This window comes from Saccopteryx leptura, chromosome 8, assembly GCF_036850995.1.
Source record: "Saccopteryx leptura isolate mSacLep1 chromosome 8, mSacLep1_pri_phased_curated, whole genome shotgun sequence".
In the NCBI taxonomy this organism is placed as follows: domain Eukaryota; kingdom Metazoa; phylum Chordata; class Mammalia; order Chiroptera; family Emballonuridae; genus Saccopteryx; species Saccopteryx leptura.
In genome coordinates this window covers 2710895-2724919 of record NC_089510.1, presented here as the reverse complement: position 1 = coordinate 2724919, position 14025 = coordinate 2710895, and the positions used below count along the sequence as shown (strand labels likewise).

At 50.7% G+C, this 14025-nt stretch overlaps 1 protein-coding gene across 1 annotated transcript in view; it reads left to right on the top strand.

Annotated features, from left to right (window-relative positions):
* SLC9A9 (solute carrier family 9 member A9) overlaps positions 1 to 14025 on the top strand; it is a 498743-nt gene that overhangs the window by 121221 nt on the left and 363497 nt on the right. Inside the window, exon 5 of the mRNA XM_066347824.1 lies at positions 11031 to 11146. Coding sequence (XP_066203921.1) covers positions 11031 to 11146 — 116 coding nt within the window. The remainder of the gene's footprint in view (positions 1 to 11030; positions 11147 to 14025) is intronic.

Below are 14025 nucleotides of genomic sequence, written 5' to 3'. Positions count from 1 at the left end.
GTCCGCGGCTGGGACCCAGAGCAGGTGGTCTAAACCACCCAGTGATCAGCAGGTGTGCGGGGGGCCTGACGGGTTGCCTTTCTAATGAGCTTCCAGGTGGCGCCATTGTGGCCGGCCCCAGGCCACACTGCCCTGGGGACTTTGTATTAAAGCTGCTGAACTTGTTCTGCATCAGAACCCGGGAGTCTGGTGTGCCCCAGCGGGCGTGTCTGTCACGTCTCTGTGTGCCCAGGCACACACATCGGCACACCCAGGCCTCTGCGTGCGTCTTGCCAATCAGAGCTCAGGAGCTGGTAGCTCAGAACAAAGCAAGCCGTGGTTTTACTGAGCTGATACACTGTTCCTTCGGCAAGCTAGCGATTTCAGCTCCTACTTTTTAATATGTATCTATTTAGAAAGAGAAGCTCAACGAGTCCCTTGACCACTTTTGACCGGTCGGTCGGTAGAACTATCCCAGGACCAGCCTCAACTGTTCTCAGACCACAGTGGTCACCCGGCTATTCTCCGGCGCCCGGAGGGAGGGGGCCCTGCTGACCACAGGCCTAACGGAGCTCTGAGCAGTTCGTATTGAGTGGCTGGGCGTTGTCCCACCCCCTCTCCCTCGCCCACCCCATCATGTTTATTTTTTATTATTATTTTCTCATAATAATATTTGGTGCTGAGAGGTGACAGTGGCACTCTAAATTTTCACGTGCCATTCAGTGGGTCTCGTGCTGACCCAGCGGTCACCAGGAGGACCGTGTCCCGAGTCGCAGGCGCTAGGCGCTGATGTGTAGGTGGACCTGTGTTCATTGCATCCCAGGTGAGCTCCGTTTGTGAATTCCAAAAGGGCCGCCCCCTTGAGGAATTTGCTGTCGGGGCCCGGAAGCACGCCAACCGCCGATGGCTGATGGCCCAGGGACAGTGCTCGGTCAGCAGTGTCCTTGCTGACATGTCCTGGGGGCAGCGTGTCCTGGGGCCGGCCACAATGGCGCCACCTGGAAGCTCATTAGAAAGGCAACTCGTCAGGCCCCCCGCACACCCGCTGATCACCGGGTGGTTTAGACCACCTGCTCTGGGTCCCGGCTGTGGACTTCCATCCCCCCCTGCCCCGTGCTGCTGCTACAGGCGAACTGTGTCTGCTCTCAAACCCGCCTCCTGGGCGGGACCCCCGGCTGGCACCCAAACCTGTGCTCCCGACGGGCTCACCAGCTCCTCACGCTCAACATTCCCAACACTGAGCGTGCGGTCCCTGCTTCTCGTCACACTGAGCGAGCCTCCCCCCTCCATGCGCCCCCGGCTGGCAGGAGTGTGCCCCTCTGTGCCCTGTGCCTGTCGTCACACTGAGCGAGCCTCCCCCCCCCGTGCCCCCCTGGCTGGCAGGAGCGTGCCCCTCTGCACCCTGTGCCTCTTGTCACACTGAGCGAGCCTCCCCTCCCTGTGCCCCCCTGGCTGGCAGGAGCGTGCCCCTCTGTGCCCTGTGCCTCTCGTCACACTGAGCGAGCCTCCCCTCCATGCCCCCCCCGGCTGGCAGGAGCGTGCCCCTCTGCGCCCTGTGCCTCTCCTCACACTGAGCGAGCCTCCCCCTCCATGTGCCCCCCGGCTGGCAGGAGCATGCCCCTCTGTGCCCTGTGCCTCTCGTCACACTGAGCGGGCCTCCCCCCACCCTCCATGCACCCCCGGCTGGCAGGAGCGTGCCCCTCTGTGCCCTGTGCCTCTCGTCACACTGAGCGGGCCTCCCCCCACCCTCCATGCACCCCCGGCTGGCAGGAGTGTGCCCCTCTGTGCCCTCTGTGCCCTGTGCCTCTCGTCACACTGAGCGAGCCTCCCCTCCATGCCCCCCCGGCTGGCAGGAGCATGCCCCTCTGCGCCCTGTGCCTCTCGTCACACTGAGCGGGCCTCCCCCCACCCTCCATGCACCCCCGGCTGGCAGGAGCGTGCCCCTCTGCGCCCTGTGCCTCTCGTCACACTGAGCGAGCCTCCTCCCCTCCATGCACCCCCGGCTGGCAGGAGCATGCCCCTCTGCGCCCTGTGCCTGTCGTCACACTGAGCGAGCCTCCCCTCCCTGTGCCCCCGGCTGGCAGGAGCGTGCCCCTCTGCGCCCTGTGCCTGTCGTCACACTGAGCGAGCCTCCCCTCCCTGTGACCCCGGCTGGCAGGAGCGTGCCCCTCTGCGCCCTGTGCCTCTCCTCACACTGAGCGAGCCTCCCCCCTCCATGTGCCACCGGCTGGCAGGACTGTGCCCCTCTGCGCCCTGTGCCTCTCGTCACACTGAGCGAGCCTCCCCCTCCATGCCCCCCCGGCTGGCAGGAGCGTGCCCCTCTGCGCCCTGTGCCTCTCGTCACACTGAGCGAGCCTCCCCCCCTCTGTGCCCCCGGCTGGCAGGAGCGTGCCCCTCTGCGCCCTGTGCCTCTCGTCACACTGAGCGAGCCTCCCCTCCATGCACCCCCGGCTGGCAGGAGCGTGCCCCTCTGCGCCCTGTGCCTCTCGTCACACTGAGCGAGCCTCCCCTCCATGCACCCCCGGCTGGCAGGAGCGTGCCCCTCTGCGCCCTGTGCCTCTCGTCACACTGAGCGAGCCTCCCCTCCATGCCCCCCTGGCTGGCAGGAGTGTGCCCCTCTGCGCCCTGTGCCTCTCACTCTACAAATTAACCACAATCCCGACGAAACCGTATGCTGTAAACTAGCTGTTCGACGTCTGGCTACGCCAGTGACGTGTAAGCTCCCTGAGACAGAGAACCGTGTGCATTAGAAATCACTGGGCGAGCCCTGGCCGGTTGGCTCAGCGGTAGAGCGTCGGCCTAGCGTGCGGAGGACCCGGGTTCGATTCCCGGCCAGGGCACACAGGAGAAGCGCCCATTTGCTTCTCCACCCCTCCGCCGCGCCTTCCTCTCTGTCTCTCTCTTCCCCTCCCGCAGCCGAGGCTCCACTGGAGCAAAAATGGCCCGGGCGCTGGGGATGGCTCTGTGGCCTCTGCCCCAGGTGCTAGAGTGGCTCTGGTCGCAACATGGCGGCGCCCAGGATGGGCAGAGCATCGCCCCCTGGTAGGCAGAGCATCGCCCCATGGTGGGCGTGCCGGGTGGATCCCGGTCGGGCGCATGCGGGAGTCTGTCTGACTGTCTCTCCCTGTTTCCAGCTTCAGAAAAATGCAAAAAAAAAAAAAAAAAGAAATCACTGGGCGAATGAATGAGTGGATGATCAAATTACCAAACAATGAATGAGCGAATGAATGAACCTGGCTCGTAGACCTCCCCAGTCCCATCCGGCCCGGCACTGAGAAACGGAGTTCTCTCCTAGTCGCAGAGAGCAGGCTGGTGGTTGCCAGAGACGGGGGGATGAGGGGTGGAGGGGTGACTAACCGTTCATACTGTGTCGTCTATCTGAAAGGTGCTGAGAGTCGATCTTCCCAGCTCTCAGCGCGCACACATGCAGAAAATGATAACTGGGAGGTGTTAGCTCACCTTAGCGTGGTGATGGTTCTGCAACCTACGCAGTATAGCAACACATCACCTTGCGTGCCAGAGACTTAACACGGCGGTATGCGTTCATTATATCTCAGCAAGGACAAAGCAAAGAACGCGGGTTCTCCCGGGCGATGGTGTCCTTGGACAGGTGCCCCGGGACATTGTTACAGTGACGCAATGCCAGCACTCCGTGTGAACACATGAAGAGGGAAAGCTGTGTATCCGGAAGGAAGTGTTTGGGTCTAGAAACACAGAAATCCGGATGCAGACGATAATTTTTTCCACGTGGTTCCCGGGCCCGTTGGCGCTGGGCGGTCCCACTCTGCAGGGCGAGCGCCACACGGAGCCCGGGTCACGTGCTTTCCCGGGCAGGGTGTGGCTCTGCCCACAGGCGGAGGGGCTGGTCCACGCGGCTGTGTCTCCAGACGGACAGCTCCCCTTCTCCTCAGCAATTAAAAAAAAAAACAATAACCTGTTTTTTCTAGTAGATCCCGTCAGAGCTCGAGCAAGACAATGTTTGAAAAAAGAAGACATATTCTTTTTAAAACGTGAACGAGAGGGGGGAAGAGGGCGTGCCTGAGAAATCGTGCGAGCGTGTGAGCCTCCTGGGACGTTTTGTCCGGAAACGCTCGTCGCCACGTGCCTTGAGGTGTGGAGGTTTCAGGGTGGGAAACACGCTCACGGCATTTAAGAGCGGCCCACGCGTCATACACGCTGCACAGTCGGAGCTGGGGTGGGGGTTCTCCCGACCCCCTGTACCCCGCGCCTTCCGTGAGCGGGAGTGACACCACCCCGCGAGGCTCCGCTCCGTGAAGGCAGCTCATGGGTTTCCACGTTCATGCCTCCGAGGCGACAGGGCCCCGCTTCTCAAAGGACAGAGTAAAGTGGATATTTGTGGAACTCCCTGACATCAACAACCTTACGTTCTGTGAGGTAGCTGTGCTGCAGTCCACGCCTGTGACCTGAGCTGTCGTCACAGACCAGCCTGGAGGACACACACGAGGTCCTCTCTGTCTACAGCACTGCGTGCACTGGACTCCCCTGCGTGCACGCAGGGAGCTCTGCCACCCAGCCACACGCCTCTGTACCTTAAACCATCTCAGATACTTTTTTAAAAATTATTTTTTTTAAGTGAGAAGCCGGGAGGAAGAGAAACAGACTCCCGCATGCGCCCGACTGGGATCCACCCGGCACGCCCAGCAGGGAGCGATGCTCTGGGGCGTCGCTCTGTTGCAACTGGAGCCATTTTTTTTAGCACCTGAGGCAGAAGCCATGAAGCCGTTCTCAGCATACGGAGCCAACTTTGCTCCAAGGGAGCCTTGGCTGCGGGAGGGGAAGAGAGAGACAGAGAGGAAGGAGAGGGGGAGGGGTGGAGAAGCAGATGGGCGCCTCTCCTCTGTGCCCTGGCTGGAAATCGAACCCGAGGCATCCACACACCGGGCTCTGCCGCTGAGCCAACCAGGGCCTCAGATCCTTTCCTTGCAGTGTGTTTCAGATACTCTGTGATAATATAGTGGTTGTTAATGGGTTTGTATTTTTTCCATTCTTGTTAAAAAGTTTTTTCCAGTTACAGTTGACGTTCAGTACTGTTTTCTATTAGCTTCAGGTGTACAGACTAGCGGTTAGACACTTCTATAATTTACAAAGTGACCCCCCCCCCCATACTTCTGGTGCCCACCTGGTACCCTACACAGTTGCTACAATGTTACTGACCATATTCGCTACACTGTGCCCCACATCCCTGTGACTGTTCTGTAACTGTCAGTTTGTACTTCTTACTCCCTTCACCTTTTTAGCCCACACCCTCTTCTCTCTGGTGACCACCAGCTTGTGCTCTGCATCTCTGTGTCTGTTTCTGCTTTGTCTGTCTCTTTGTTTTCTTCTGTTTATTTTAGGTCCCGCATGCAGGGTGGGAAAAAGTTGGTTTACACTTGAATATAATAATTAAGAAAGAATAACACAAGAATACACTCTGTGTTTCGCCCACTCACAACTGTGAAACTACTTTTTCCCACCCTGCATATGTGACATCATGTAGTATTTACCTTTCTCTATCCGACTTAGTCACTTAGCAAAGTACCCTCTCAGTCCATCCATGTTGTCACAAGTGGTAAGATTGTATTCTTTTTTATGCAAATGGCAAGATTGTATTCTTTTTTATGGCCAAGTAATATTTCACTGTTTATATGTAACCCTACTTCTTTTATTTATATATTTTTTATTTTTTACAGAGACAGAGAGAGAGTCAGAGAGAGGGATAGACAGGGGCAGACAGACAGGAACAAAGAGATAAGAAGCATCAATCATTAGTTTGATTGTTTTCTCATATGTGCCTTGACCGCGGGCCTTCAGCAGACCGAATAACCCCTTGCTCAAGCCAGCGACCTTGGTTCCAAGCCGGTGAGCTTTTTCGCTCAAACCAGATGAGCCCACGCTCAAGCTGACGACCTCGGAGTCTCGAACCTGGGTCCTTCCGCATGCCAGTCCGATGCTCTATTCATTGCACCACCGCCTGGTTAGGCGTAACCCTACTTCTTTACCCGCTTAGCTACTGATGGGCACTTGGGTGGCTTCTATATCTTGGCCATCGTAAATAACATCGCAGTGAACGTGGGGGTGCCTGCCATCTTTTCAAATAAGTGTTTTGAGCTTCTTTTGAAGCATAATCAGAAGTGGGATCGCTGGGTCATAGGGCAGCTCCATTTTTAATTTTTTGAGGATCCTCCATAGTGTTTTCTATAGTGGTTGCACCAATCCACATTCCTACCAACAGAATATGAGGGATCCCTTCTTCCACATCCTCACCAACACTTGTGGTTTGTTGATTTATTCATACATTCTGACAAGTGAGAGGTGATATCTTATTGTGGTTTTCATTTGCATTTCTCTAATGATGAGACGTGTTGAGCATCATTTCATATGTCTGTTGGCCATCTGCATGCCCTCTTTGGAGAAGTGTGTTCAGGTTGTGAAGTCATGTGCCCAGTTTTTAATTGGACTAAGCCTGTGTGTGTGTGTGTGTGTGTGTGTGTGTGTGTGTGTGTGTTGAGTTGTATGAGTTCTTTATAAATTTTGGGTATTGACCCCTTATCAGATGTATCACTGGTGAGTATCTTCTCACCAGAAGTAGGTTATCTTTTTCTTTTGTTGATGGTATTCTTTGCTGGCAAAAATTTTTTAGTTTGATATTATCCCATTTGTTTATTTTTTTTCTTTTGTTTCCCTTGCCCAAGGAGATATATTAGGAAAAATAATTGCTAAGAGAGATGTCAGAGATTTTTTTGCCCATATTTTCTTCTAGTAGTTTAATGGCTGTTCAGAGTCTTTTGTGGTTCCATATACATGTTAGAATTATTTGTTCTCAGTCTGTGAAAAATGCCATTGTTATTCTGATAGGGATTACATTGATCTATCAATTGCTCTGGGTAGTATGGATAGTTTAATGATGTTAATTTTTCCTATTCATGAACATGATACATGCTTCCTTTTATTTGCATTTTCTTCTTCAGTTTCTCTCTTCAATGTCTTATAATTATCCCAGACTTGCATATCACCTGGACAGATGGAGTTCTTGCTGCTGTTCACAGATGGATGTTACGTGGGCCCCTCTTCCCAGCAGTGGTGTGTGGGGGGCTCTGCCATTGGGCTACCCCTCCGATCCTCAACTGCCACATGGGGGCAGGGGACCAACCTATCCCACGTCTCTGCCTCTCCGACGGGTCTCAACACGGCTTCACCTTTCTATTCGTAGCTACAGGACTTCTGTTCCACTAGCCCTCAGAGGCTTCCCCAGGGAGATGGTTCTGGACTTACTTGTAGTTTTGATGTGGTCATGGGAGAAGGTGAGCACAGTGTCCACCTAGCCTGCAATCCTGACCAGAGCTCCTTCATAGCTTCACATTTTTTAAACCTCCTGGTTGCTATGGTTATAACTAGTTTTTATTAATAATAATGTAGCAACATGGACAATAGCTACAATTTACCAAAGAGTGCCTGGACATAGTGGATACATACTAACTATCAGTGATAGTGACCATTCTTAACAATGATCATATTGAGCTTGTACTGAACTGGGCTTTATTTCATATATATACACACATACACACACTTATACAAACACACACATACATATACATACATATATATATATGTGTGTGTGTTATACAAACACACACACACACATATATATATGTATGTATGTGTATGTATGAGTGTGTGTGTGTTATCTCAAGGAAACTATTTGAATTGTAGTTCATTTTAAATCCGGGAGTTGATTTGAGATAAGTCTCATGTCTTTTTCTAAGAAACAAACTGTGCGGCCATGTGTGTACGCACACAAGTGTTTCTCCTGATGTCAGAGCAATTAAAGAGTCCTGCAGAGCTGTGGTTAATCATGTCGTAGGCTTTGGCAACCAACGGCTTGGGTTCAAACCCGACTCCACCACCAGCTAACTTCTCTGACCTTAAACAAGTTGCCTCTCTGAGCCTTTAATTTTCTCATTTGTACAAAGGGATACTTAACGCATAACATTCTGAGAATTAAATGACACACTGAATGCCGACTGTGTCACATTAATAACAGTCACTGGTGCACATTGTTGCTCATGTTGATTATGAGTATTATCTAAAAAGAACTGGAAAAATGCAGAAAACAAAACGAAAAATAAAATAGTCCCACTTAATTTCATTATATAACCACTCAACGTCCCACACTGTCAGCATCAGGTCTTTCGCTGTTTGTAGGCGTGCCTGAGCATATTTAAGTTTTATAAAATTAGAATTTATTATTCCTTACCAGTTTATGGTCTGCTTTATTGATTCCCTTATCTGCATGTAATCTACAGTCTTGTATATTGTATGAACAGGTTTGTATTCATTCACTGTGTGTATGTTCTGTAATTTACTCACTGGACATTTAGATGGCTTTGAATTGTTCATTCATAAGTAACAGTAATAGGAAATAATCTGAATACCTGTATACAGTTTTTGTTTTATTTGGTTTTTGGGGTTTTTTTAGTATAAGTTCATAGGAAACCATTAATTTTATTGACAACAATAGTTTGTATTTGAGGCTCCTCCTTGCCACAGAACCTTGCCAAGGTTGGGTAGTATCTTGCAGATTTTTTTCCATCTTGCCCAGTCTTATGGCTTCGATACAATCTGAGGCAAATCATTAGAATCCTGAGCCTCAGCTTCCCGATCCGTGAAATTAACTCATGGTCTAGAGTTCAGAGATGCAGTCACCGGTCAGAAACACTATACGGATTCCAGCATCTGCTTAGAGTTCCGTATTTACCGAGTGGTTCAAATGCGAAAGGACTGAGGCGAAGCTGGGCTCCCCCCACCCCTACCAAGAAGGACGAAGGGATGACTGTCCGAGGACATCTCCGTGGTGACGTCGTGATTGTCCAGATTGCCCCAGTATCGATCAGACCGATAGATTCCCGTTCAGCAATTTAGGGAGGTCTGTGAGTAACAGAGAAAAATTCATATTTACGAACTGAATAAATCTTGCTAAACTGCATGCAAAGATCTTTGTTTTCTGTGCCTTTGATGTTGTTGTTGTTTGCTTTTACTGGTGTTTCTTAAGCACGTAGGTCAGAGCATGACACAGAGTAGGGGCTCCATGGGAAACCTCTACTGAGTGCACACATAAGCTGAACGAAGCTACCTACCGCCCCGTACAAAGGGGTGCACACCCCGTACCGGCGAACCCTCCCCAGGACAGGTGTGAGGACAAGAGGCCTTTCGTTCTTGCCCCGTTCCAGCGACCGTGGCTGTGTCCCGTGGCGCAGCCCCGTTGAGACTCAGCGTCCACACTCTTTACCTCCCCCCCCCCCCCCGTGTTGGGTCCTCTCAGCTCCAACCGTAGTGACGGGTTGTCTGCATAGGTCAACCCACAGAGCGCCGTGAGCTCCAACTTCTTAGGGATAATCCATCGTGGCTCCTGCGTACCACCTAGACGCCCAGCTCACGGGGAGCGGGAGGGGTTGTGGGTATATTCTATGACGTAGCGCACAGTGGAAAACAGATCGACTAACCTAGGAAACACGATGTGGTCGTTCAATACCTGGGCGCTGGGGCCACACACACACACACACACACACCCCGTTCACATCTGGGGTTTCACGAGGGAATAGCGGCGTCCGTCAGCCAGAACAAATGACATCATCCTGCTGTGCTTGGCCCTATCAGCAGTGAGGCACAGAGAGTTGTCCCCTCTATAGGATTGACGGGTGGAGTAAATGAGTTAAAACACGTGAAGACACAAGAAGAGTAAGTCAATATTAACCTGTTTTTGATCATTGTGGTTATGAGTAATAATCATCTCTTTGAAAATTTGCTATGTGGCTCAAAACCGAATGTATAGTCATCTCAGGTCATCCTTACCCCAGCTCTAGGGGCTGTGTTCTTGTTATCCCCGCCTCATGAATAGAAAGATGCGGACACTGAGAAAGTTGGCGGAATGCCCTGACATCACGGAGCTCAGGCACGCTGGGACCCGGTTCTCAAGGCCACTCTGTCTGAAACACGCTCTCACGGAGGAATTTTTCTTACCAGATTTGAAACAGCTGCATTCTTCTGGACACTCTCATTTCTGAGAGCTGATTTCCAGCCTCTTCTTAGCCACGCTCACAACCTTGGAACACTTAAAAAAAAAACACAACTAACTTTGAGTACATGTGACTATTTAATTAAACATCTGTCTATTGGTCTGAGAAGCAACAGTTTCTGAAGACTCTCACTGTCCCTTAGAGTGATGGCACCATGGTCGAACTCACCAATCCCTGTGTTTCTCCTACTGGGATTTTAGCAAAATCCATCTGTCAACTCAATACTTAAGTGCAATTTAGTAGCTAGAAAATGGCAGATGATGACCAAAATGGACAGTCGGCATTCTGTCTTAGACTTACAAATCTTGTAATCTCAGGGAAACAAAAAAAAACTAAAATGTTTTCTTGGGAGATCAAACTGTAAATATTTCAGGATTCATTTTCAACCGTACGTGGGAGTGACAGGCACCCCCACCTAACAGTGACTTCGCACCCCCCGTGGAAGTCTCCTGACCCCAGCAGTCAGCAACACCCCTCGTCAGTAAAGTGACTGGTTGACCGGCTGCCCCCTGAGTGGCCAGCACCTTTCTCATCACAGTGACAGACCAGACATGTAAACCCTTTCAGACACCTCAGCCAACAAAACCGTGAAAACCGAAAAGCAATCTATGTACCGGCCCGCCCCCCCCCCCCCCCCCCCCCCCGCTACGCTCCCGGTGAGCGTGATTTGCTAGGTCGTATTGGACAGGTCATTTTTAGAGCCTTTATATTTATCTTGCTTTCATTAAAACACGCTATGAAATGTTCTGTGAGACTTCTTCCAGGTGAATGGGCAGTGATATCTGTTAACAGGGTCCTTCACCGACGAGAGACTTCGTGAGCTGATGCCACGCGTGGCCCTGAAGGGGCAGTACGCTCTCGTGTGCGCCCGGGGGCTTATACAGGAAGCGCGTGAAGTGTCAGCGGCGATGGCGGGGGTTTGCAGAAGGGTCACGCTGATGTTTGAAGGTCGTATTTATTTTCTCTCCTCGACAGGTTAATTATGTACGGCTTTGTGAAAGCGATGATCTCTGCTGGCCAGCTGAGAAACGGCGACTTCCATTTCACCGACTGCCTGTACTTTGGCTCGCTGATGTCTGCCACCGATCCAGGTAAGTGGCTCAGACAATACGCTTTTTTTTTTTTTTTTTCATTTTAGGCCTCAAACATTTAAATAGAATGTTTAATGTTTTTATGCCTGTTCACTTGTTGTTGACACACCTTGTCAGCGGTGACAAAATAAATAAATGAATAAAAGAAGCGGGTGAATATTTAAATACCTCTCAACCAAATGGCGCTGCAAGCGGCTTCTGTCGTGGGAACACACTTGACATTTTATTACAGCTTATTTCTCTAGAAGAGATAGCCGTTCTGAGCTACAATAATCCTTCCAAACAAGAGCTGTTGAATCACACGGTAAAAATTGTGGGACTTTTCAAACATGTTGAGAATATGGAGAATTAAAAAAAAAAAAAAAGTCTCCGACTCTTCAGCAGTTATCAAATTTGGCCAATGTTCTTATCTGTACCCACCCGCCCGCCCTCTGCTTGTCATCAGGATTATTAGTTTGTGTAACCCTCTGTACGGATTCAGACCCAAACAAGGGCTTCCTGTTACCGTTGATCGACGTGGCTTTTGAGCCTCTTCTGAGGTGTATGCTCTCCCATCTTCTTCTTTCTGCTCACTTGTTTGTTGGGGGACGCGGGGAAGAAGAGGCCGTTTATCTTGCGGTTGAATTGCATATGGTTCCTTCTTTGTTCCTCTAGCCTCCGTATTTCTTGTAAACGGATGGCCACCTCCAGAGACTTCGTTAGATTCAGGCTGGCTGGTTTGTTCATTCGTTGGCAAGAGCGCCTCCCTGGTGGTGGCTGTCCACCTCTGTCAGGTCACACACCAGGACGCACATAGCGATGAATGACCGGGCTATCAGACTGGTCCTGGAGCACAGTCACCAGAGCAAGATCCGTCCCTTCCCTGTTGTACTGGGAGAGAATGCTCTCCGGAGGGCGTTGGAAGGATCCGATTCCAGGACTTGGGCTCCTGTGGGGTGAACTGCGAGAGAGAGGAGGTTGGAAGGAACTGGGTTTTTGCACGAGAGAGAAGGTTTGAAGGAACTGGGTTTTCACGAGAGAGAGAAGGTTGGAAGGAACTGGGTTTTCGCTCCGGCGTAGACGCTGCCAGGACGCGGAAGTCGTTGGGCGTTTCCGTCAGTCTTATCTGGAAGGAAGGAAGACCGGGTGGAGCCGAGAGCCAGCACTGGTGAAGGTCTCGCTGCCGCATGTAAACAAACCCAGGATGGCGGGGAGGATTGGTCGGTTTTGTTTTGTGTTTGGGCGTTTGATGACATCAAAACGCCATGGTCACAAAGGACCTTGTCTGGTGTTGTTCCGTGAAGTCGTTTCTGTTCAACGGGAGAACACCGTGGCCCAGGACAGCTCCCCGATGTCACTGAGGGTGCCCTTCTCACCAACAGTATTGTCACCCGGTGGTGGCTTGTTAACAGGTGGCATCTCAGGCCTGCTGAGTCAGACTCTGGGAGCTAACGACATCCTGAGTGATTGACATGCCCATGGATGTTTGGGAAGTTCTGCATTTTACAGCTCCCCACTGTTGCGAATGGTTTTATTCTCCGTCGATGGTTACTGCTTGTTCCAGGATTTATTCGGGCTTATAAACTAGAGGTGTGCTAGTTCTGTCCAACCTTTGCATTTATTAGCTGGTACTCTCTCATAAAGTAGCTGTTTTTGTAATCAACCACTCGAGTGCCTGAGATAGTTGTACAGAAGAGCAGGATACATGATTGATACCCTCCCTTGATTTACTACTTTTCAAAGTAGTAAGTTGTTTTCCTGACCCGTTCCACATATGACCAAAGAAATTTTTTTTGTTTTTTGGTTTTTTTGTTGTTGTTGTTTGTTTTTTTTTTCTGAAGCTGGAAATGGGGAGAGACAGTCAGACAGACTCCCGCATGTGCCCGACCGAGATCCACCCGGCACGCCCACCAGGGGCGACGCTCTGCCCACCAGGGGGCGATGCTCTGCCCCTCCGGGGCACTGCTCTGCCGGGACCAGAGCCACTCTAGCACCTGGGGCAGAGGCCACAGAGCCATCCCCAGCGCCCGGGCCATCCTTGCTCCAATGGAGCCTTGGCTGCGGGAGGGGAAGAGAGAGACAGAGAGGAAGGGGGGGGGGTGGAGAAGCAAATGGGCGCTTCTCCTATGTGCCCTGGCCGGGAATCGAACCCGGGTCCCCCACATGCCAGGCCGACGCTCTAAAGAAATTTTTTTTAAGTATCATATCAACACGTGGGTTTTAACCAGTGGTAGGATTCAAATAATTTAACAACCGGATCTCTGCCCTACTGACAATTTCAAGTATAAAAACACAATATACCAAAAAGTAGTTTATTAATTCATGCATATTTGATAATACTTAAGTAAGAACAATAAAAGAGGTACAGAAAGCTAGATTATGTTGCAAGAAAGAGTTTTAAAATATGAATGAAAAAAATTATGTATTCAATAATACCTGACAAAAAACAGTAAAACTATTACTTAAGATATTTCCATATTCCTTCTTGATTGGCATCCTCACTTTCAATTTTTTTCACCTATGGATGGAATGGAAATTTCCACAGGCACTTAGAACACGCTGTTGTGCAGATGAACGTTAAAAAAAGAGTCAAGAATGTAAAGTTGTGATTTCCACATTGAGAAATCACATTTTCACCCGAGAGAACCCTGATGACAAGTATCATTTTAACAGCCGGTTCGCCAAACTCAACCAAAAATGAGGTATCGGTTCTGCCAAACCAGTGCAAAACGGCTGAATCCCACCCCTGGTTTTAACATAATTAACACGTTTCAATCAAATGATGTCATTAGGATCAATATTTTCCGTGTCTGACAACTGGGAGGCCCTTCGAGTTTCTCCTGTGTTCTCTTGTCGTGACCCCCGTGGTCTTCCGTGGCCTCCCCGTGTTGTGGTCATCG